This window comes from Dama dama, chromosome 22 (genome assembly GCF_033118175.1).
Source record: "Dama dama isolate Ldn47 chromosome 22, ASM3311817v1, whole genome shotgun sequence".
NCBI lineage: Eukaryota > Metazoa > Chordata > Mammalia > Artiodactyla > Cervidae > Dama > Dama dama.
In genome coordinates this window covers 30,729,150-30,755,001 of record NC_083702.1, presented here as the reverse complement: position 1 = coordinate 30,755,001, position 25,852 = coordinate 30,729,150, and the positions used below count along the sequence as shown (strand labels likewise).

Here is a 25,852-nt window from a genome sequence, read left to right as displayed (position 1 = left end):
TTTAATTTTAAGACAATTTTATTAATATTTTATACATATGGAGCTACATATTCAAAATTTATCTCTGAAGTATTGAAAACTTGAGAATTTGAGACATTCTGAGGTCTTGAGACCATGAATTGCATAAATTTACAGTATGAAACAGGAAAAATAAATTAACTTTATTGTAAAACCCTTTAAATGTAAAATACATAAGAGATTAAGTTCATGTAACTTTGTTAAGTTCTTTATGCCTTGCCACAACTAGCTGTATTTTTCTTTTCACACAACTGGCTTACAAAAGCTGATCATAGAAAGTGAGTGATTTCATGTAACAATAGTTGTAGAATGCAAATAAGGAATAAGGTATCAATACAAATAATATAGCAAGTAAGATACTGCTACACACCTGCTTAAGTAGATTACAACGGTAAGCTTCTTGAAATCACAGCCTGCCTTTGACCTTTCATGGTCAGAATGGCTCTGGTATGTTAACCAGATACCACACTGTTGGTTAAGTATTTAACAAGCTAATTTGTTTCAAAGCTAAATCACAAATGAACGTCTCTAAGTTTAAAACACAGAAATGGATACTTCAGACTTATCTTTACATAATTAGTGGTCAATTTTGTGTTAGAAAAAAAAATCTATAAATTATTTTAACTTCAGCTGGTCATCATTAAATCTGTGTAATCCTCTGACTTTTTAAATCTTATTTGCAATGTGATGTAGCTCTTGAAATGCCCTTTTTAGTCAAAATAATCTTCTATATCAATATTTGGATCCAGCAGATCTTCTCCATATGCTGAAAGGTTCATCTGGTTTAAAATTAAATTTTCAAATGTTTCTTCTAAGTCAGTCTCACCAATTAAGACGGCGCCCATCATTCGCCCGTTCTGCAGGACGGCTTTGATGTACTCCTGCCCTTTGGTACACCTCAGCAGTAGTTCATGGTTTGAACCCAAGCCCTGTGCATTGTATTTTCCCAGTAATACAACCTATATAGAGAAATAAAAAAACGTTCTTTTAGTGAGTACTTAAGAAGAAACAAAACACACAGTTATTTTGTGTTTTCCTAGAATGGGAACTCTCATCACAAAGTTTTACTGCTAAAAGTACCATTTAGAAGGAACCAAAGAAAACATCTGTACAGTATGCATTTACTCTACAGATGACACTACCATACAATGTATATGAACACTAAAAATACCTAGTGATTATACAAATGTGTAGGATGTGGAACTACATCAGCCTGGAGTCATGATTTAAAGGCTGAATAAGAAACTGAGTTAGACCTTTCAAGGGCAAACTGTTGAACCTCTCTGAAATTTATGTATATATTTGTATGTGTGTGTTGCTCCTTGTCAGTAAATGAGGAGGCAAAAACCTGCCCCAGAGTGATGTAAAGAGGGTTAAATAATATGTAGGGGGTAGTACCTGCTCATTCTTTGGTATGAATAGCTGTTAATTCTCTTCACAAAGGAGCAGTGAATTTCAAATAAAACTCAGAAATGTACCATCAGGGAACTAATCTGGAAGAGATTATCCCCCCTGCCCCCCGGCCCCGAACTATAAGAGTTCAGTGAGAAGGCAGGTCTGACTATCAGATCCAGGGACCGTGCTTAGTCGCTTCAGTTGTGTCCGACTCTTTGCGACCCCATGGACTGTAGCCCACCAGGCTCCTGTCTCCATGGGTTCTCCAGGTAAGAATACTGGAGTGGATTGCCATGCCTTCCTCCAGGGGATCTTCCCAATCCAGGGATCGAACATAGGTCTCCTGCACTGTAGGCAGATTCTTTACCTTCTGAGCCACCGGGGAAGCCTCCAGCAATAATACCAGTTATGGTTTGTAAGAAATGAGGAAATCTGTCATTTTTTGTACAGTGATTAAAACCAGATTAAGCTCTTATTCACGTGAAAAAATTAATGACTGTAACTAGTTATAAGACTAACAAGCAGGAAAAGTACTATTAATATTTGTCTATCTATCTTACCTTATAGTTAAAAAATTTTGTTACATGAGCGAAAAGTTCAAAGCTGAAATCCATGTCAATGGACTCTCTCACGCTAGCTGCAGCCATGCATTTTGCCGCATACCAGCCCATCTGCCTAGCTTGGGTCCACAGCCTCATCTGAAATAAAGAAGGTCATGCAATTTTATTTTTCATTGTCATTATTTGAAGAATGTTACCACCTTAACCATGTACAATTCCTTAAAGTGCTGGACAGTCCCCGAGAACAGTTACACCTAGCTTGTTAGGTAACTGACTGGATCACTGTCACACTAACCAACTGCTTCTGATATTTGATAATTCTTACACCTCATGTGTGGCAACTAATGTCTTTTTTGTGTGCAAAAAATAATAACTATAATCATGAGTTTTAAGAATTTCTGAAAGAAGTGAGTTTTTTTTTTTTTTTTAATTTGGTCTCCTCTCTAAACAAGGTTTGGAGAAGGCAATGGCACCCCACTCCAGTACTCTTGCCTGGAAAATCCCATGGGCGGAGGAGCCTGGTAGGCTGCAGTCCATGGGGTCGCGAAGAGTTGGCCACAACTGAAGCGACTTAGCAGCAGCAGCAGCTAAACAAGGTTAGGCCTGGTGAAGCAGGAAGGCAGCCTACAGAGCCCAGTAACAACTAGAGAGCGGCCAGCAGAGTGGCCTGCGATACTATCCTGCCGCACTGCTGGTAATGCATTTTAGCCTCCAAGGCCCTTCAGTCTGCGTCTTGGACTGTGTGAAACAATTACTGCTTATGCAAATTAAGAGATGAGTTTATTAGAGACACTCACAGTAAGAAACACCTGTTTGTTTCTGGCCATTTCTTCCCTGTGCTGGAGCATGAGGCACACGAAGGACGTAACTGACATGTTCCCTGGCTTCAGCCCTTCTGTCGTGCTGGGCTTAGTCACTCAGTCGTGTACGACTCTCTTCGATGCCATGGACTGTAGCCCGCCAGGCTCTTCTGTTCATGGGGATTCTCCAGGCAAGAATACTGGAGTGGGTAGCCTATCCCTTCTCCAGGGTGTCTTTCCCACCCAGGAATTGAACTGGGGTCTCCTGCATGGCAGGCAGATTGCTTACCAGTTGAGCTACCAGGGAAGTCTGGCTTTAACCCTTAGTGGGTTGAAATGTTAAAACGACAACAAAAACAGCAACTCCAGTTCCTAATTGAGTTTGCGACAGATATGCCATAAAAACGATATAGGATGTCATTGTAGAGAAAACTGAAAACAAGCCAGTTTGAAGCATTTTAGAAATATGGCTGACATCACCCTCTTGTTGATGCTATCTCTGATGTATGTAAAAATAATAAAGCTGATTCTTAAAATACATCTAGTTCTTCTACTACTTCACACTCCAGTTAATCTGAATGAATAATAGCCCTACCAGTGGAACTGGTCTTTCACCAAGGTAAGTGGTTTTTTGTTTTTCATTGGCGTAATCACCAAGATAAGTGTGTTGACTGCTTCTTTTATCTGTAACATCTACCTCTGACTCTCCTCCTAAAACAACGCCACCTCTGGCCCCCGTCTTGAGTATCTTCCTCTAGGACTTCTGTCCCACCATTACGAGGCAGGCAACACTGTGACAGCAGGGGGAGATTTAGCTCCAGGTGGAAGGCGTTGTTAGGCTGAGGAAGGCTGTTTACCATGGGAACAGTCTTTCAGTAATTCCTACAGGGACCAGGATCATCAGAAACAATGTATGGTTTATAATCTCAGTGTGCTGTTTTTTTAATCTAAAACTGTGCTGTCCTAAATCGCAGCCACTAGTTACATAACTATTTAAATTAATTACAAGTAAAATTAGAATTCAGTTCCTCAGCCACAGCCACCTTTCAAGTGCTTAGTAGACAGGTGGCTAGTGGATTCCTGACTGGACACCGCAAAAGTACACAGTGTTATCTGTCATCACAGAAAGTTCTACTGGACACTGCTGATAAGCATCTGAACATGAAAAAGTAACAGTCATAATTCTTTTAAAAATTAAGACATCCCAGTCTATTCCATCACTATGTAATACCTCACCAAAAGGGACAAATTCTAGTGTTTTGTTTTTGTGACCAAAAAACAAAACAAAGCCTCTGATAGCTTTCCACTTAAAGTAGAAAAGCTGGGAAACTAGAAAGCTGTATTTACTTGTGGCAGCTCCTTTATTTTCAGATGGACTCTCTGATAAACATCTGTGGTCAGTAATGCCAGCTTACCTGTTGCCAGACAGGGCTGGGATGCCAGGAGGCTGTGCAAATATCACCTGCGGCGTAGATGTCAGGAAGGGACGTGTGCATGTGGTCATCCACCTTCAGGCCACCGTCTTCTCCTACATCAAACTAAACAGTGTTCCTCATAAGCACATGGGGTAAGGAAAAGGAAACATGACCTTTTCGTTCTGAAGTAAAAGAACAAGTCAAATTTCTACATGTTGATATGCTGACTTTTAGTGAGGAAAGTGAAAAATAGTTGCCAAGTTTAGGCAACTAATCTGAATTTCCAGTCAGTCAAATTCCTACTAAAGATGAACCCATACCATTCTTGGGACTTCAAATTCTTAGAACATCAAAAATTGCCAATAAACATGACCACCCCACTCATAGGTACAAAAATATTCCTCAGTTACTACAAGCTTCAAATGCTAGAAAGCAAAAAATACAAGCTGGTTTCTCTAAAAGAATCATTTTTTAAGAATTCATAGGAAGTCTCTGAGGCCCACTTCCAAGGGGGCGCTAATGGTAAAGAACCCACCTACCAATGCAGGAGATGTAGGAGAAGCGGGTTCAATCCTGGGTCGGGAAGATCCCCTGGAGGAGGGCATGGCAACCCACTCCAGTCTTCTTGCCTGGAGAATCCCATGGACAGAGAAGCCTGGCGGCCTACAGTCCATGAGGTTGCAGAGTTGGACAGGACTAAAGTGATTTAGCATACACATCAGTCTCTTACTAACATTTAGATAAATGAAGCGTGCATTATGTCACCTTAAATAATGCTGGGATGTTAACTGCTTAAGGATTTGACAGTAAAAAAAATACTGAACATGAAGACATGAATATAAATTGTTTTCAGCCATCTTAAATTACAGTTCTGTGCCACGCTTCAAATGAACAATGTTCCTGCTTGAGAATTAAGAGATCTTTATAAATAATACTTTAGCAATGTTCACAGTGAGACAAAAATTTTCAACTTACATTGTTGCCACAGAGAAAAGGTTCTGTATTTGGTGTAACTCCTGTAGCACTGACAATGAAATCGCAGCCAAATATCTTTTCATTGGTCAATTCTACATATACAGGCCATATCTCTTAAAAAAAAAACAAAAAACAACTTTTTGTTCTCAAGTGTAATCACAACCAACAGCCTGTAACATTATGTGAATATGACAACTAGAACAAAAAAGAACTGAACAAGGCAAGAGGTGACTTTAAAACAATAACTCAATAATATTTACGAAGTACATTTGCTAAAACAATTTTAACCAATTCCATCTTCTTATTTTGGGTATAATCACAAATCCATGGCAGGCATTCTAAACATTTTTCCTTCAAATTTAGAAACAAATTCTAACAAAGTAAATTGATAATCACTTTATAAATTTCTTTAAAAATCTTTATTAATAAATTATACTCCATTGAGAGTTTAGTCCAAGTAAGTTACTCCTTTTTCAAAGTTTTCCCTTATTATTGACACTCAGACAATTCCTTTCCCTGTGAAAAGATTCAAAGAATTCAGAGCAATGGGGTGTCTCATACAGGAGGTTTGGTTGAATATATTTCATAGCGTAGTTCTCACAGGAATGGAAAATAGGAATTTCAGGAGATCTGTACCTTGGTTTCAACTTTATAGATTTCAATCTGTCTGATTTTGAGGATGTCACTTCAACTCTAACAGCATCAGTTTTTTAGTTTTTATTTTTTGTCTTGATCTGCAAGACACTCTTAATTCACTAATAGGGGTATGATGGTCAAACAATGGCTTTGCATAAAATGTTAAGCTCTATAAAATTTAATTTATTAGAAAATGCAAAGAGTTAAGTAGTGAAAATGAAATTGTTTACATTATTAAATTATGGTTTTATCTTTTCACATTTAAATTTCATATGGAAGTATGGAGTTTTTAAATATAACAATAAGGCAAAATTGTCTTCTTTTTAAATAAGTGATTATTTTTTCTTATTCTATCACTTACCTTTGTCAGTAGTAACTGACTGATCATGATGGTCTCTTGGAAAAGACAAGGATTTTTTCTCAGAAATTCTAAATTCTTCCTGAAGGTAAATTTTCTTTACTTCACACATGGTTTCAATGTGAATTTTATGAGAAAACTAAAATAAAGAAGTACTGGTCACCATAATACTTCCAGAAAGAAGGATGGGTTACTGATGATGAAGAAAAAATTTACAATACTTACAGAAACTAAAAACAAAAATTCTTACAGTATAAGTGAAAACACATTTAATGCTCCCAAACATGCCTCTTAATTTTGTGTATGAAAAGTGTGAGCAGAAACTCATTTAGTATTTAGAGATCAAGAGTTGAATCGGCAGGTAGCATTAAGGGCATACTTTTTAATACAAGCCTCATCAATAATTACATGTATATGTATTTTTATTTTATTTATTTTCGGCGGTGCACAGCCTTCTCTCTAGTTGCAGTGAGAGGGGGCTGCTCTAGTTGCAGCGCTCGGGCTTCTCGTTACAGGGGCGTCTCGTGTTGTGGAGCACAGGCTGAAGGGCACGTGGGCTCAGTAGTTGAGGCTCCTGGGCTTTAGGGCACAGGCTTCGTTGCTCCACGGCATGTGGGATCTTTCTGGATAAGGGATTGAACCAGTGTCTGTCCTGACAGGCAGATTCTTTACTGCTTAGCCACCGGGAAGTCCTGTATATATTTTTAAATTATAACTGTTACGGACTAAAAAGTAAATTGACACATCCTGATTGTTATATTCCAGAACTTTAGTGAAGTGCCACTTACGTAGGAGACACTCAACAAATGTTCACTGAACTAAACTGAAGTTGCAAGTTAAAAATACAATTAACTGTAGGACCTGAAGGTGCAGGAATAAATGATTTTGTGTGATTTCCATCACAAAATTTGATATACACAAAGTTGATATACTGTGAAGCCAGGCCCACTCCAACCTAATAAAGGCTGAAAAGAAATCATACACAGTAATAAAGACTGTATATGTATTTCTTACAATATTTAAATATCATAGTCTTTTAACCACAAATAACTTAAAACATCTAGTAAATGAGTAAGAGCAATTCATCTCTTATGCAATTAGGATATTAAATGTGTAATTTATTTAGAATCTATCTAATAATCTTTAGAATAGACTGCATCCAAAGAGACCTTTGAGAAAAGATTAATTTAAAATAGGATGGGTGTGTTTACTAAAGCCTGTGTATGGAGATCTATCTCTAAAGTTCAAATGGGCCAACTGGCCCTGAAGTCCATTCTTAACACCATGGATTTTAAGGAAAATGACTTGGCCAATTCTTTGACTACAGGCTTAATAACCAGTCTTTAACAAACAGTTCAAGAATTTAAAATTGGATTTAGATATGTTTAAACAGTATATGAAAACATACCTCTTTTGTTCCTTTAAGATCCAGCCCTTCATGCCAGTCGGGTCCCAGGGCGCTGCCTATGTTACCAGTATTAGCTCCAGTTTGTGCTTCCTTTTTCCGTCCTGAAGAGACAAACTCAGTTCAAAATCCAAAGGATACAAAAACTGCCAGGCAGAGAATTATGTGTTTGGAAGTTTTTAGGTAATGTAATACTTCTCATACACACATTCATATAGCAGGACTAAACTTATCTCTATTATTTTATTCATTACTTTAGTAATTTTGTGATATATAGCTACAAAATGGATAATCTTTCAATTGAGTGTTGTGTATAAACACATATAGAGTGCTTCATGGATGTTATAATCACTGGTTAATATAAAGAGTAAGAAAATCAGACATTCAATTTTGAAAATTTTGTCAATTTTTGGTGTGACCCAAACTTACAAAATTGTTCAATTTTATAAGTCAAAAATTTAAGGAAGAAAAAAAAGCTCTTTTAAACTAAAAAACTGTATTTGTTTTTAAACTCACTGCATTTTATAAACTTAAGTGTTGTCAAACTGTAGCATCTGCCTGCACAGATGTAGATGGGCTAGTTTATTTAATTCACTTTAAATTTCCAGTTTTAGTTATACATACTTTATCCTACATATATATACCTGTGTGTGCATGTGTATGTATAATCTTAAAAGTTACATAAAGAAATAGAAATAAGTATTATCTATAGTCCTATCAAAATATTTTGTTAAATTTTCTTAATAGTCTTTCTCTATATGGTTAAAAAGTAAAGTCTCATCTGTGAATGAATGAGCTAGACACCATACTTACCTTCAGTTGTATATCTGGTTCTTTTTTGTGTAATTTTAGACTCTGGTTTTTCATCAATGAGCTTTGAAGTCAAGAATTCAGCTGCTCCTGCATCGAAGAAAGTATTCCCAATTGCTTTATCTTTAATGACCCAAATTACTTCACAGCCTTCAATTTCATACCTAAAAGGAATATGAAAGTTACTTAGAGCAATTTCAAAGCATAAGAAGAAATCTTTGTATGATAAATAACAACTACCTCTTAGGGCAAGAGTAAAGAAAATATTTTAAGGCAAACTGAGAATGATTATTAAGCACAATATAACACATTTCAGGGTAATAAGAGTTAAAGTAGAATAAATAATAAGGGGAATTTAAAGTTTATTTAGAGAACATATACATGACAAATATATACACTGAATCCCTGGAGGAGGAAATGGCAATTCAGTATTCTTGCCTGGAGAATCCCATAGACAGAGGAGCCTGGCAGGCTATAATCCATGGGGTCACAAAGAGCTGGACACGACTTAGCGACAAAGCATGCACACATATGTGCTGAATAGCATGTAAAAATTTTTAATGAATATCACCTAAAAGTGTTCAATTTCTAAACATAGTTATTATATGAATGTCCCCTAGGGTTCCCAGGAGTGAGCAATGCCTGGTTTGTTTAGTTACAATGTAATCAGTAATGGAAGGATGGGTGACATATAGCTACAATATTGAGACAGTTGACTTCTTTGTGAACAAATGTTTTATTAATATGTATTCAAAGCACATTATGGAAGGACAGAGAAAAAAGAAAGAATGAGAGTTACAATGAAAATCTTTGCTGTACAGGAAAGGATTACCCTGCAATGAATTCCTTTCATGTAAGAAATTTCCAAGACATCTAGCCAAAGAAAGACCCAGGTCACAGAAAAATGAAGGATCTTAGAGGAAAAAAGGAATGCCCAAGGTATATAGAAACCACCTTCCCTTAATATTCATGAGGTAGCAAGAGCTTATGGGCTTCAGCAATTTTATCTCTAGGTTTGGACACTGAGAATGTGGTTTTCTTAACAGTCACTCCACAAAGTCCCTGGAGTTCACTATAATTTATCTGCTCTTAATACGTGTTTTGGTACAAATGAACAAACAGGATATATGGTCATCCTAACTGTACAAGGATTTTATTTGAAACTGCAATGGTAATCAGTGTGTTAACGTCACTGGTCACTTCCCTGGTGGCTCAGATGGTAAAAGCGTCCGCCTACAATGCGGGAGACCTGGGTTCAATCCCTGAGACGGGAAAATCTCCTGGAGAAGGAAATGGCAACCCACTCCAGTACTCTTGCCTGGAAAATCCCATAGACGGAGAAGCCTGGTAGGCTACAGTCCATGGGGTCACAAAGAGTCAGACACGACTGAGCGACTTCACTTTCACTTCACTTTATGGTAAAAAGTGTTACCACCTTTATTTCTCAGAGTGACATAATATAACATAGTTAGGTTATATGATTTTTCAAGGCTAACTGACAGATAAGCTGATGACAGAAAAAAGAACGTTTAGTACATCTGACTCCAGGTCACCTGATGTTCATGCTTTTTGGAGTATGGTAAAGGAGCCCTTTGCCTTCTCCAGTGGGCCTTTGTTTCTCCTCCTCTCTTATGCCATCAGAGTACTTAATAGTTACTAAATTTCAGATTATCTGGAGAACATTCTATCTCATGCTGCTCAGATCATATATTGCTGATAAACAGAAAGCAGAATACACATAACTTTTATATTCCAATTTTACACACAACTTTTTTTTTTTTTTGGTATTTTAAAGTAATGTAGCAATGTAACACATAGCAGTATAGCTTAAAATACTGATGCTTGCCCGGTGGCCACAGTTACTGTAAGCAACCACCAGAAGTAACTCCGGGGTGTGCTGTGCCTCACAGGGTGCCCTCTAGTCCTCCTATCCTATGACCTATGTCCTCAGAAAGACGCATAAGCAAGAAGGTGTCATCACACTTTGGGAAATTCTGCTTTCATTTCTAAAACCACTTTTAAAAAAACCCAGAAAACAATGAAGTATTACATTTTGTGAAATTATGAAAAACTATGTTTGCTTAAAAAAGAAAGGATTAACCTACATTTGGAAACAGAGATAATAGCTGAAATGAAGGCATACTGAAGAAATCAGTATTAGCATCAGTGGAACATGGGGGCTATTATAAAGCAGAAAGAGTCTGGATATGTCATTTTTTATTAAGACAAAAAAGCCTAATCATTCAGTTAACCTAAACCGAGAGACTAGCACTACATGAGCACATTCTTAAATAATCAGAGTTTACTGAATATAAAATTATGAATTTTATCCAAGTATATGGTCTTCAATCTCCAACCTAAATAAAGAATAGGATTAAATATTGTAAGACTTGGAAACTTTTTGAATGTGAGCAAGCTTTTCAATGTTAATAATATAATAGTATTAAGTTCCACTTCTGGTGATAATTGATAGAGAAAAATCTGTCATGTCTATGTAAGGATTTGAAGCCCCTCTTACAATAAATCTATGCCTCCCTCTTCCGGCCCATTTGGTCTTGACTCTGGTTTTTTCTTTGCATTTTTCCATATAATGCCGCAAACTTCATAATTACATTAATGACTGCCAGTGCTCACACTCAGGCAATCCAAGCACTCTTACAGGCTTCCACTGAGATTCACCGTCCTCTAAAAAGAGGCAAAAACCTACTCTCAGGGCTGGAACAAGTGAAAGGGAGCAAAGACAGGGTTCTGGCAGACACCTTATTTGGATATAAATTTGTCCTCTTTGTAGCCAGACCCAACTTTCTGGCCTGAAAAATATCTAGACTAGTCCATGTCTGCCATCTGCGGAAACAAAATCACAAAGGAAGTGCATCAATGCTCTGGAGACTACAGCAGGATACTCCTCAATGGTTTTCAAACTGTAAACACCATATTAAGATGATAATATTTCATATTAAGGTGTTCACATTCCCCAAACTTCCAGAAACCAAGAGTTACTCCCGTTACGTGGGAGTACCACATATCTTTAAACAGAAACTCACACACACTTTGAGTTTCCTGGCCAGACGGGTAAGGTAAATGCGTGAAGCAGGATGGGGTATAAGCAATAAATACTCATGGTGACTATGGGCCAGACTCTCAAAGGTGTGCATATTTAAATTGTTTTTCAATATAGCACATGCTTACAGGAACATATGCATGGGTCAAATCTAACCAGTCGTCAGTGAGACTGAAAGCTTTCCTGAAACTCTTTATGTTTCATAAATTTACCTTCTCAACTATGAATTATTTCATGAAAGCTAAAAAAAAAAAGTGGATTTTCTCCTTGAAAATACATGAAAAACAATTATCCTTATCTTTGATTTTTCAGGATAACAAGATATTTTCTCATTTACCAATAATTACACAAATCACAGAGCAATCCTTACATAATATTAAAAAACATGTACTTACACTAATTCAAGTGCGATACCACCATTCCCTATGATCATTATTCTCTTAGCTTTAGTAAGTTGTTTCTGAAATTCCTGTATCAAAAAGAAAACGACAAGTGTTTTGTAGTATGGGCAATGCCTGAAGCAAGAGGCTTCACTGATAATAAATCTCTTTCCCTCTCTGCCAGGACGTATCCTCCCGATTAATGTAATAAAAATGCTGTCTCCATGTTTTACCCCAGATTGCCTTTATAGCAATGCTTCTTCTAGCTTTCTTTACCTGTGTCATTACACTCAAATGCAGCACGAGGCTCTGTCTTTAGCTTACTACATTCCCAACTACTGGACCAAGTCAATTTACTAACATGACACTGAGCTGCATCCTGGACACAGGATTCTTCCTGTCCGAGTCCCTCAGTCGACACTTTCCCTGCAGTCTCAGAACTTACAGAAATGAGGAGCACAGCGGCACAGTGGTTCAGAGCACAGACTACAGAGGCCCCGGCTCCAGCAGTTACTAACTGGGTGACCTTGGGCAAGCTGCTTAACCTCTCTGCACCTCAGGTCCTCCCAAGTTATAAATGAAAGTGAGAAGTGAATATATCTCAAAGATTCTTTAAGCATTAAGTAAGATGATGGAGATAAAGTTGTTAGGAGGAGCAGGCACATAATAATAGTTTTTTAAATGTTATCACCATTGTAAAACAGCTAATTGATCCCTCTACTTCCCATTCCCTGCCAAAAAAAGATCACAATGAGCTTGAGGAAAAAGTGACCAGAAATCATTCTTATGGTATGTTCCGAAGTAGACGAAAGTCCCATTGCTTCAGGATGACAGCTCAACAGCTGAAGCAGTCAGCTCTACTTACTCCCCCATCTCTGTAGAGTGGGAGTAATGACTGCCACAGGATTATCATGAGGACTGACGAGTTCATGTACCCAGAGGACATCACTCTAACATAGTTATGAACTCAATCCTTGATAATATGAACCTCACATGTTTATAAGAACAAAACCCAGTTCTAGTATTCTCTGAAATTCCTATTTAAGAATAAGCTTTAAAAAAATTGCTATCAATTTAATAAGACTATGAAATCCTATTCAGTTCAGTCGCTCAGTCATGTCTAACTCTTTGTGACCCCATGGACTGCAGCACGCTTGGCCTCCCTGTCCATCACTAACTCCTGGAGTTTGCCCAAACTCATGTCCATAGAGTCGGTGATGCCATCCAACCATCTCATCCACTGTCTTCCCCTTCTCCTCCCGCCTTCAATCTTTCCCAGCATCAGGGTCTTTTTCAAGGTGTCAGTTCTTCGCATCAGGTGGCCAAAGTATTGGAGTTTCAGCTTCAGCATCAGTCCTTCCAATGAATATTCAGGACTGATTTCCTTTAAGGTTGGTTGGCTGGATCTCCTTGCAGTGCAAGAGACTCTCAAGAGTCTTCTCCAACACCACTGTTCAAAAACATCAATTCTTTGGCAGTCAGCATTCTTTATAGTCCAACTCTCACATTCATACTTGACTAGTGGAAAAACCATAGCTTTGACTAGATGGACCTTTGCTGGTAAAGTAATGTCTCTGCTTTTGAATATGCTGTGAAATCTTATTATGTAAATATAAAATTACTACCTCATAGGACAGAACAATACTGAGCTTGAGGTAAGAGAGGAGTATTGTGACTGGAACCAAGAAGATGTTCTTGGCAATAAGGATTAATGAATTCTGAAATAAATTACCAAAAGGAGTTGCAAAAGGTTCTGAATATAGAATTTCACCTTTTTGGGATAGTTTACCACTGTTCTCGAGCAGAACAAACCATGCGTCTTTTTCAGTTCTAGGATTCTGTTTCACAAAGAGCTTCTGAATATTGATTTATTTGCTAAGAAGTAAGTCTTGGACATGCTTTGCCTTTTGAGAAAAAGATCATTACATCATTTAGGATGCAAATCACATATTCCCAATCAGAGTAGAATAATGTGTGGTTTGTCTCCTGAGAAATCCGTATGCAGGTTAAGCAGCAACAGTTAGAACTGTACGTGAAATAACAGATCAGTTCCAAATCAGGAAAGGAATAGGTCAAGGCTGTATACTGTCACCCTGCTTATTTAACTTATATGCAGGGTACACCATGCAAAATGCCAGGCTGCATGAAGCACAAGCTGGAATCAAGATTGCCGGGAGAAATATCAATAATCTCAGATATGCAGATGACACCAGAAAGCGTGTCATCTTATGGCAGAAAGCAAAGAAGAACTAAAGAGCTTCTTGATGAAAGTGAAAGAGGAGAGTGAAAAAGTTGGCTTAAAGCTCAACATTCAGAACACTAAGATCATGGCATCTGGTCCCATCATTTCATGACAAACAGATGGGGAAACAATGGAAACAGTGACAGGCTATTTTTTTGGGCTCCAAAATCACTGCAGATGGTGACTGAAGCCATGACATTAAAAGATGCTTGCTCCTTGGGAGAAAAGCTATGACGAACTTAGACAGCATATTAAAAAGCAGAGACATTACTTTGCCAACAAAGATCTGTCTAGTCAAAGCTATGGTTTTTCCAGTAGTCATGTATGAATGTAAGAGTTGGACTAAAGAAAGCTGAGCGCCGAAGAATTGATGTTTTTGAACTGTGGTGTTGGAGAAGACTCTTGAGAGTCCTTTGGACTGCAAAGAGATCCAACCAGTCAATCCTAAAGGAAATCAGTCCTGAATATTCATTGGAAGGACTGATGCTGAAACTGAAACTCCAATAATCTGGCCACCTGATGCAAAGAACTGACACCTTGGAAAAGACCCTTATGCTGGGAAAGATTGAAGGCGGGAGGAGAAGGGGGTGACAGAGGATAAGATGGTTGGATGGCATCACTGACTCAATGGATGTGAGTTTGAACAAGCTCTGGGAGTTGGTGATGGACAGGGAGGCCTGGCGTGCTGCAGTCCATGGGGCTGCAGAGAGTCGGACACGACTGAGGGACTGCACTGAACTGAATGTTAGTTGTAACCTTCAGCACAGACATTATACCTGAGATAACACAGAAAGAGAAAGAACATGGATAAAAAACAAGATAAATTATCAACTAAGTGTTAGTTGCTCAGTCCTGTCTGACTCTCTGCAACCCCATGGACTGCAGTCTGCCAGGCTCCTCTATCCATGGAATTCTCCAGGCAAGAATACTGGAGTGGGTAACCATTCTCTTCTCCAGGAGGTCTTCCTGATCCAGGGACTGAACCCAGGTCTCCAGTATTGAAGGCGGATTCTTTACCATCTGAGCCACAGAGAAGCCCTAAATTATCAACTAAAACTGAACTCAAATTGGCAGTACTAGAACATTATACTACTTTTTGATTTATGAGTCATGAAGACTTTCTTCGGCTGCTACAGTTTAGAAATTATCATTGTAAGTATAGCACTTTGATTCAAATGCAGAAAATGTCTAAGAAGTCTTCATGTCTCTTTCCCATGGCCCAAATGTTACCTGTGCACTGTCTGTATCACGGATTCCTAACACATAAGGATTTCCTTCACATATCAATTTTGGTTTCGCTCCAGCACACAGACAGAGCTTCTTGTAAATATGCTGATTGCCATCTTCAGTTAAAATGCACTGTAAAACCGTACAGCAATGAAGAGAGGGGAAACATTTATACATGAGTACAATTATGAAACATTCAATAAGGCAAAAGCAAAAAATATATTAAGGTTGCCTCTTGGTAGCACTCAATACTTTGCTACAGCAATGACAAAGCTAACTAAGTACAAGAATGTGTTCTCTAACCCAGTGATTCCTAATCCCTTTGGAACCATGAACCATCTATAGAAATCTGATGAAAACCAGTCCTTTTCTCATGGGGGAAAAAAGGTACATTCCCACAAAATTTTGGATAAAACTTTGAGAATCTCATGTCTGGAAAGGTATATTGGCCTTAAAGACTAAACATTTAGAAATTTTTAAATTGAGCATTCTGATGAACATTTACTTGATAAACACTCTAATCTCAAAGGGAGTCATTATAAGTAGATTCATGATTATAATCATATCAGACCTTAATGTCTGTTATGGGTGGAGAGGAATAGTTAATGGTAGAAGAGGTAACAATAGCTTCTGAATATAAAAATTCAGAAGTGCTGAAAAACAGTGTTTATACTGTTAAGTACAAATTACAATTGCATTACCAGCAAACATCATGCTCTTTGTGGATTACATGTTTCTGTAAGTGAAAAACATGTTAACCTTAAATCTTAGCATGTACTGGCTTTAATTTATATTAATTTTTAATTAGTGAATTTAGATGAGTCTAAAAATACATATCAGAGACCATGGTTTTTGTTTCTTAATACTGAATGGGTATCCATGTAGGAGGACCATTTAGAAAGCAGATAGACATAACCATGTGCTACTATGAGAGATGTCAGACTTTGCTGGAATGGTTTTAGGAGTTAATCTTTGTACCTTGTGTTTGATTTATAAAATTTGTCAAATAGCAAAGTACATACCCACTGAAATATATTACACATTTTAACTCTCCAGCTACGTAACAAATACAGCATAAAACCAATAAACCAACAGAGTATAATCATACAGAAATGTTATACAAGTATTCCTTTAGATAATCTGCTTACAATTTTAACAGAAGTTATAGGCATTGACCAAATTTAAAAAATTATTTGCACCTAGGTACTATAAAAACAAACAGGAAACCTCTTCATTGACTACTGTTAAATTTTTGGAGACAAAAAGGTAAAACACATCGTTTCTAATTCACTAAAGAATATGAAGGATGGATCACAGAAGACAGACATGTATACTATACAAGACACATTTCAAATGAAACACTTGGCACTCTGGCTCATTCCAATGCCCTGACACGTAAGTTCCCTCACAATTCATTTGTATACTTCTGAGCCTACCTCAGAGTGCAAATTCACTGACATGGGTGTTTTATGGAACAAGTGTTACCATTACAAATATTAGGAAATCACTGTGGTGTTTGGATTCAGATTTGTAAAATTTTTCTCATAAAACTCAGTACTTTTTCTTACTTTTATTTTTTCCTGTCAAGTTATTTGTTTCACACATGACACATAATGCTTTCTACCTAAGGGAGAACTCAAACCTGAGCTGCTTCAAAGAAACAACTACAAACCATGCTTCCCATTTTAGTGCCTGAAGTTCATGTGAAGATACTGTGTATCACATGACAGGGAGACTTCCCGACATCTGAGACTGAGAAGTTACCTTTCCTGAGACTGCCTTAGCTTGGGCCTTGTATCATTTTAGACTGTTATAACCACCTTCTAATTTGGTCACTGGCTACTAGCCACTTGTTCTAGCCTGGTTCGTCTTTGACACTGCTGTCAGATACATCTTCCTAGATGAATATTTTATCAACCCTTCTTCCACTTAGACTCTCTTTACTATTTATCCACTGATGATAAAATGAACTCAGTTTATTAGCATGACATAAAAAGTTCTTCACAATCCTATTTACTCACTTCTTTGGCCTAGTTGGCCAATATCCTTTCCTCATCCATACTCCAACCCCTCTGATGGCCTCTCTCTCTCCAACACGCAGTCTCCACTTCCAGGAATGCCCTTTCCCATGTGGAGAACTGTTACTTCACCTACCTTTTTAAAACATAGCTCAGTATTACTCACTCTGTGAGGTCTTCCTAAACATCTAATACTAGAGCTTTGATAATATTTCACCATTAAACATATGCATGTCTATATTCCCTATGATGCTGAGAGCTGCTGGGAGCAGGCTTCTGCTATTACTGCTCCTGTGCCCCGCACTTAATGCAGTGCCCAGAATACAGTGAACACTATACAAATGTTAATGATCATTTAAAATGTAAAATCTAAAATACTAACCTAAACTAATGATATATCCCCAAGAAACTCAAAAAAGGGGTACATTTTTCTAATACCAACGGCAATCAATGTCACTAAAATTTACACGCCAGGGACCTGGGTGGTGGTGCAACAGGTGTGGTCAAAGGAAGGCAGGCGAGACCTCTCACCAAGATTTAACAACAGCAAATGTCATTAAGAAAAGTCCTCGTACATGCTCTTTGCTCTTTAGTTGCTTCACTCCAGATTCTATAACCTTAATGTTGGGAAAGCGATTTTCTAACATGGTACTTGGTTGTTCTTCAACATCAAATTCTTCCAATACTTTAGAAACCTATATGAGAGAAAAGAGATAAAAATGCATACTTAAATTTTTTAAGAATTTTAAATAATAAAATATTTTCATTTCTTTTTTATACACTATTTCACATTCATAAAACAGGAAAGTTTGCCAGCTGCAACATCCACAGTAGAAAGGCTAGACTCCGTATCTTTAGACCTAAACGCAAACACTAGTCCTGCCTCTCATGGGCAAGTCAGGAAGTCACCGAGCCTTAGTCTTCTGGCCTGTAAAATGAAGGCTAACACTACTTACTTCTGTACAGTTTAATCAAACAGCTTATCTATTTCTTTATCCTTGCAGCTTTCTCTTTCTATTTACTAGCTAACGTTACTATGAGCTAGTCTTTGGACTCTTTGTTCCTGTTCTTCAAAATTGTCAGCCTCCTCTTGGACTCACCTCTGTCCTATCCCACTAGGACTCCACTATGGATCATTTCATCTTCTCTCCAAATCCTTTACTTTCTTGCTCTCTTATCCTTAACCATTAATTACCCTGAAAACTTCCAACCACAGACCAAATTACATCCATTCTCCAGTTGTAAACCCAGGCGGCTACAGAAGACCCACACACATTATAGACTAGTATTTCCCCTCAAACGCTGTCTGGAAATCCTGCTGCTTGGCTATAGCAGTTCTCAAACCTTTTAGTCTCAAGACCTCTTTATAGGCTTACCAACTGAGGACCCCAATAAGCTTTTGTGTTTTTGAGTTAGAACTAGCAATATCTGTTGCATTAGAAATTGAAACGGAGAAAAATTTTAATTATTTCTTAATTAACTTAAAAGTAACAATAACAAATCTAATACATGTTAAAAGTGATACACTTCTAATGAAAAATAACTATTGTTTTTTAAAAAACAAAACAAACTGAGAAAGCAGCCCTGTTTTGCATTTTTGCAAATTTCTTTCTTGTCTGGTTTAGTAGAATTTAGCTGGGTATCTGCTTCTGCATTCAAACCGCGTCTACATTTAAACCATTGCACCATTGTTTTTGTTGAAGTACAGAGAGAGAGTTAGCCTCACGCAGATATGTAGCCCTTTCAGATAACTGTACATTCCTCTTGATGTTACACTAAAACTCAACAAGTGATGGTTTCTTAAAGATTAGATGCAAAGTAGAATTTGATACTGTATCAAGAACTTTTCATTTTGGCACTGCGTAATCCATTAGTCTATCCTGCACTTTGATAGTTCCAAGTCTGTCTTGTAATTTCACACATAGGATAATACTGGTTCTCAAAATTACAGAGATCTTCCAAATATTGACACATTTCACATCAATAAATATTAAAAAATAATCACATTCATTATTATCACCAATCTCATGAGAAAAGGCTAAGTACTATTAGGCTAACAGTGAAGAATGAGTTTTCCAAAAATCTAATTTTTGCTTGAAAGCTCTAATTTTGTCATATAGGCAACATATACCATTGGCTGGTTTCTTGAAGTGACAGGCTCACTTCATTCATTTTCCAAACCTGAATGGCCACAGTGGTGGCAGTTGTTCTTTCAAGTAAAAGTGATGTTCCATGAAAATAGTAGCTAGTTCATCTTGCAACTCAGCAAGTATACAACTGCTTTTCCTTGAGACAATGTTGTACTCTTCATATGCAGAAATGCTTTATGCATACATATTGTGTCACAGAATATTAAAAATATGCACACTCAAGAGGCAAGATTTAATAAAAGTAACATTTTTTAAGAAATGGCTTTTATTTTTCCCACTAACTGTGTGACAGTCAAGAATACAATGGCTACCAGGGTAAGTAGCTTCCACTCCTTTTATACCATCAGTGCAAATACAGTGAAAAGTGCAGTAACATCTTAGTAACATACTTCAATCCCTCAGTGACTTTTTCAAACTCTCATCATTCTGATGTTCCCCAAACTTATTCTATCCTCTTTATTCTCAGCAAATCACCTTACACACAGAGACCACAAAGAACTCTGACTACTTTCCCACTATCTAGACGTTTCTCTGCTCATGTCCACTTTCCCTGACCCACTCCCACTATTTCAAAGTCAATCCACTGCTCTGTGCTCCAGATCCCATGGCCTCTCACCTCCTCAGGACTCCTTCCTTGTTATATATTCCTTGCTTTCCTTCATCTTCAGGCTTTCCCACTGGTTTCTTAATCTCAACAGGTGAACATGCTCAAGCAATTACCACCTTAAAAGAATAAAATTCAACTTAATGCTAGATCTCATGTCCTCTTGTTGCCATTCTAAATCTTTTCTACCTTCATAGCCAACTTTTTCAATAGAGAAAAGTTCATGCTGTCATTTTAGAATTACCTCCCATTAATTTCTCAAAATTGCATAAATTCTTTGAAAGTCACCAATGATCTATACTAGAAATAACCACTTTCCAACCATCATCTTACCTGGCCATTCCATAGAATCTGACACAACTGACCACTCCTCTTAATTGAAACTCCATGTGATCTCTTGCAAACACAGTAAAACCTTTTTATTCTTTAAATCTCATTTCAATGCAATTTCCTATGTAAAGCCTTGCTTAACTCCCAAAGGCAGGCTTTGGCGCTCTTTCACAAAGTTCAGTATGTATAAATACAAATATATTGGTAAATGACCTCATTTTTTGCCTCTATCAGGATAATGATGAAATTGTATGATAACTATTTAGTGCATATTTGTTGCCCCAGTAGAAAATAATCATCTGAGAAACTGACCATGTGGGCTCTACAGCCAGAGAGTCTGGATTCAAACCTGACAATAAACTTGGAAACTGACCGAACCTCACTGGGACACATTTATTTCATCTGTAATGTGGGGAGAACAACCTACTTCACAGGGTTAAGAATTAAATACATTACTACATTTAAGCATTCAGAAGTAAAGCATAATAAGTACTCCATAAATGTGAATTACCATTAATTTCTCTTCTCCTTTAAAAATTATACAAGTCATGAATATGTGTTCTTAACACTAAACAAATAAATAATACATAATATAGAATAACTGTCAAACTCCCTCTTTACCACTCTTTCCCCTAACCACACTGATAACCATTAGTGACTTTTTGATGCATGGTCTATACTTTTAATTTCCATATCCTGGATGCCTAGCACAATGGTAAATAATCTAAATATTCAATAAATGAAAAAAGGAATGCAATTTCTGACTTCTATACACTAAAAAAAAAAAAGACATTTGCTATTTCAATGCACTTTCATATATATTAGTACATCTTAAGCTCACAACCCTGTTAAGTAAGCAAAGAAGATATTATCCTAATGATGCAACTCAGGTACAGAGATTTATCAAGGCTACACAGCCAGTAAATAATCGCTAGACCTAGAACCCAAGTGTTCTCTTTCTACTGTACTTGTACTTGGAAGATTCAGCCATACATCTCTAAGTATGTACTCATAGACTATAACTGAATTTATGTTTTTTTCTTTTAGAAATTAAAAGCCTGTTTAATCTGTTCTCTGGTTCTCTCAATCCCATACATAGTTCTTTTTGGCTATACCTAAGTACTTTACCTATCTGTAGGCAGGTTATAAAGTGCAACATATGGCACTAAATTACCCTTGGTCTTAAGAGTTTATGTAAATCTTAGGGATTTATGTATGAAAATAGGGTAGGTTAACTGTATACTGATCTCTTCCCTGAGAGACAATATTATTAAGAACTTTTAGAAAACACACTTCAAGATTGGAAAGGTGTGTTTGTGGGACATGGGTAGATTGCTTTTTCTCCCTAAGATCAAATCTTTAACCTTTATTTCAAGATTAAGTCTATACAAAATGCCAAAAGGAAAAAAAAATACATTCCATCATCAGAGTATTATAAGGGAAAACCTATACTGAATCAAAGACTATGTGAGTAGTCTTCATTGTAGTATGGTAAGAAAAGATTTATGTTTTTCACCTTTTATTCATTTATTTTTTGCATAGGCCCTATAATATTCAGAACTATAGCACTGCAGTACATGTATGTAGTTTATAAATATAATACTAAGATATGAGTGCAAAAGTTTTTAACATGTGAGGTACAAGATCAAAAATGTTTGGAGTCTCCTTTTCTATGATACTATGACCCAAATGCTCTTTAGACTATTATAATGTTATGTGTAAAATAAACTCATGGAACTACAAAGTGTTCTGAGATGCTTACTACACATCTGAAGCATTAATTCTCTGCAAGTGTAAACTCGGCTCAGAGGTAGTGTTCTTCTGACCTGTACATACACACACACTTATCATAAAGATATACATGTATATTTGCATTCATATGTAGATGTGCATAACATCCTTCCTCAGAAGAGAAACTTTCTGAAACATACTTCTGAGTGGGGAGGAAAAGATGAGAGAACCAGAAATTTAATATATTCCAGGTGCTTTTGGTATTTCATGTGAACAACTCTAAACTTTGAGCTATGATTTGAAAATGAGTACCAAAAGAGCATTTGTTAAACAATTAAAATACTACAATTACACTAACTGCTATGTGAGTTACTGCAGTTTTTGAAAATTAACACTAAGAAAGGTATATGATGGTTCTTACCTGCTTGAAATTTGTAACCGCTTTAATAACAGGAGAAGCTGTTATCAGGAGAATATCTTCTGATGGAAAATTAATTGCCAACTTATTAAAAAAAAGAAAAGAAAATTATGATAAATAACTATTAGTACATAGAGGGGTGAGACAGATAATGCAATTTTAATGTTATTAACTTAGGAAACTAAAAACTCACTGTTCTCCCTTTAAAGGTCTCCATTTTCCTGGGTCTTGGCTCTATTTATGGGGTAGTGGTGAGAAGCTTTCAACTCCGATATTGATTAAAATGAAATATACATTTACACTACACTCTAACAATAACCATGAAAAGGATGAGAAGGAACTATCTTCCTATTTAACAGTTAAACCAACTTTTCTTCATTGCAAAATAACTTCATTTGTCTTAAGCAGAATGAAATCACAGCAAACTCCAATAAAACATTTAAAACTTTAGCAACTTTCCCAAGTGCTTTGGCATGCCCAACCAGTAGAGACTCTGAGAGTCTTATCAAAATCCGGAGGTTTAATCTGCCAATGTTTCATCATCTTCCTTAGTTACAACCTCTTCCTTTCTCACTTTAAATTTCCTGAAAGAATTTTCTTAACCCCTGCAGCTCTGTAACTCTACCTATCTTGATCTGTCTCTGCTTCTGATTAGGAAAGACTTTGTTTTTTCGCTTGTGCTTTTTGGTTTCCTGCTATGCACGTTAACTTTTAAGAAATGAATGTTATTGCAAAAACCTTAAAAAAAAAACCAAAAAAACCAACTGAGCATGTTCAATTCACCTACACATCCATTATTCTTTTTTGTACCACCTTAAATTTTTTATAATATCTGACATTATCAATCCCTCCTTTCTTATGTATATTCTGTAATTTATTTCCTCACTTTCTGTTTCCATTACAATACTAATATCACCTCTGAGTTGGCCTTCCAGTCTCATATTGACCAGCTTGCTCTGCTCCAAACACACTGTAATTAATAATCTTTCAAAAGTTTTCATTTGATCATGTTACTCCACTGGTCACAATCATTTGACTACTTGTAAGTTTTTGTTAAATTCTTGGCATGACTTAAAAGATTCTTTATGATCAGGTCCCTGTCAGTCTTCCTGGCTTCATCTCTGGTCACTTTCCCCAAGCACCATATACTTTAAGTTTTGCTGCTTGCAGATGGTTCTATGCTTTTTCACCCGAGATTACACTGCTACCTCCCTTTGGAATATCTGCTTTTCTTGTCTACCTGGTAAACTGTTATTCATTCCTCTATACAGGCATAACAGACACCATGGGCTCTGTTCCTGACCACTGCAATGAAGTGAAGACGGCAATAAAGCGAATCACATGAGAATTTTGGTTTCCTAGTGCATATAAAAGTTATGCTTATACTACACACTGTTGTCAATACTAAGTGTGCATAAAAATGTGTCCTGAAAGTGTTATAAAAAATGTACATGCCTTAATTAAAAAATACTTTATTGATAAAAATGCTAACCATCAGCTGAGCCTTCAGTGGGTGTTAATCTTTTTGCAATCTTTTTTGCAATAGTAACATCAAAAATCACTGATCAAAGATCACCATAAAAATAGCATAATAATTTAGAAGTTTGAAATATTGTGGTAATTTCCAAAATAGGACAGAGAGGGCTTGCTCCACAGGCCTACTGAAGACCTTCAATTTGTAAACAAGTTATTTATGTGAAGTACAATAAATCAAAGGGCAATAAAATGAGATATGACTGTACTAAGACAAAGGGCCATGTCCTGTGAGAAAGGACACTTCTTCCCTAATTCACGCCTTACCAACTCCACAGGCACCCCTAAGGTAGTGAACACACTGATGAAATGATTTACTTATTTATTTACATTACTCACTAGGCTTTGAGTCTCCAAAAAGGAGGCACCTTGCTCTGTTAGTACCAGTCTAATCAGTCCTTAGTACAGTATCTGGATTGTAGGTGTTTACTTGATGAATAAATGAAATCTACACACATCCAAAGGTTAAAAGTTAAGGAAAAAAACTTCTTAATTTCTAATGACTTCGATTGCTTATATTTACTTCTTACCAATACAATAATCTAGACCCTTTTGGAATACATGTATTCACGTAAAATACATGTAAAAACTCCTTACGTATATATGTTGTCTGATTGTGTACTATAAATCAGAAAAGCATCACCTCGCTTCACTTAAGCCCATGTCGGCTGTTTTACAAGATATTACTGGAGATGACATCTCTTCTATCTTGGGAGTCCCAAGTCTACAAAACTTACGTAAGGACTTCTTTATAATCTAGTTACGATGCACTGAGGACGTGGGCACCTATGAGGAAGCTGGATTCAATCAGGCCATTAAGAAAGATGGCGGGAGTTTCTGGCCAAGTACTTCCTAGTCGTAACCCATTCCTCTTCTCCCCACATCTGCTCTGGCATCACCAGGACCACAACCGGGTTCAGTCGGCTTTGGGTTTCCCCTAATGACTTGCTCGCCATTCCTCGTCCCCGCATCGGAGAAAAAGCCTGCGAGGTACTAAGGACATCCTCTGTGAGCCAAGACAGAGTCTCTAATACCTAGGAGACGGAAGGGGTGCGTAGGGAAAAAGGAAACAGTGAAAGCAACCTGGAAGAAACACTAGGGAAATGGGGCGGGCGGGAGCCTCAAGCGCCAGCGCCTCCAGGGTCTCGGAGAGACGAAATCGCTTGCGCGCCCGCCTTACCTGCTCCGCACACGTGACACCCGCGATGCCACCGCCGACCACAACGAACTTCCCCGCCGTCGGGGGCGAGCACGGAGCCTCCATGCTCTTAGCGGTTTGAGGACTACAGTGGGAAGCCGGAAATGTTTGCATTCCCGGAGAGGGAGGGCGCAGGACGCCCATTTCCGGCGCATGCTCCCGAGAATCCGAGCTACGGGTGCCTGGGAACTCACACTTAGTCTCTCCGCGCTCTTGGGAAGCCGAACTACGGGTACCTGGGAATTCACACTTAGCCTTTCCTCACTCTTTGAGAAGTCGAGCTACGGGTGCCCGGGGAGCTCACATTTAGTCTCTTCGCGTATCGGCTGTGGTTTCTTGCCCAAGCCAAGAGGCAGCTCATCGATTGCAGGGCTTTGCCTTCCTGTCACTACAGCTGAATGCAGCATTTATGTGTAGATTTGATAAAGATAAAACAAAAGCCAAAGTAAAGTAGATGGGTTGCCAAGAGAACCCCTCTCTTGACCTATTGTCTATAGACCAGTGTTCTCGCGGGTCAGAGCGCTCTTCAAATAAATGAACTGCTCTGAAGTTCTCACTGTTCCTTCCTGCCTGAAGTTAAGTATACCC

At 37.5% G+C, this 25,852-nt stretch overlaps 1 protein-coding gene across 2 annotated transcripts; it reads right to left on the bottom strand.

Annotated features, from left to right (window-relative positions):
• On the bottom strand, positions 1-25,527 carry PYROXD1 (pyridine nucleotide-disulphide oxidoreductase domain 1). 2 transcript variants are annotated; one of them, XM_061125111.1, is made up of 13 exons: positions 25,247-25,263; positions 22,537-22,617; positions 20,067-20,173; positions 17,876-17,995; positions 15,286-15,414; positions 11,829-11,902; positions 8,376-8,536; positions 7,566-7,666; positions 6,161-6,296; positions 5,164-5,276; positions 4,189-4,311; positions 1,974-2,111; positions 1-977 (listed from the first exon to the last, which is right to left on the bottom strand). In XM_061125111.1, the coding sequence occupies exons 4-13, from the start codon at positions 17,945-17,947 to the stop codon at positions 729-731; spliced, it is 1,296 nt and encodes a 431-aa protein (XP_060981094.1). In that variant the 5' UTR covers positions 17,948-17,995; positions 20,067-20,173; positions 22,537-22,617; positions 25,247-25,263; the 3' UTR covers positions 1-728. The 2 variants fall into 2 exon arrangements, with proteins under 2 accessions (XP_060981094.1, XP_060981092.1); XM_061125109.1 differs by lacking the exon at positions 20,067-20,173 and having other exon boundaries at positions 25,247-25,527.
• Positions 25,528-25,852: the final 325 nt, after the last annotated feature.

Excerpts from the sequence above, each read along its gene's own strand:
- PYROXD1 (XM_061125109.1), bottom strand. The coding sequence starts at position 25,408 with ATGGGCGTCCTGCGCCCTCCCTCTCCGGGAATGCAAACATTTCCGGCT. Across the intron at positions 7,667-8,375 it reads AACCAGATATACAACTGAAG|GACGGAAAAAGGAAGCACAA; the intron begins GTAAGTATGGTG and ends TTGTCTCTTCAG. Across the intron at positions 4,312-5,163 it reads CTTTTCTCTGTGGCAACAAT|TTTGATGTAGGAGAAGACGG; the intron begins GTAAGTTGAAAA and ends AACACTGTTTAG.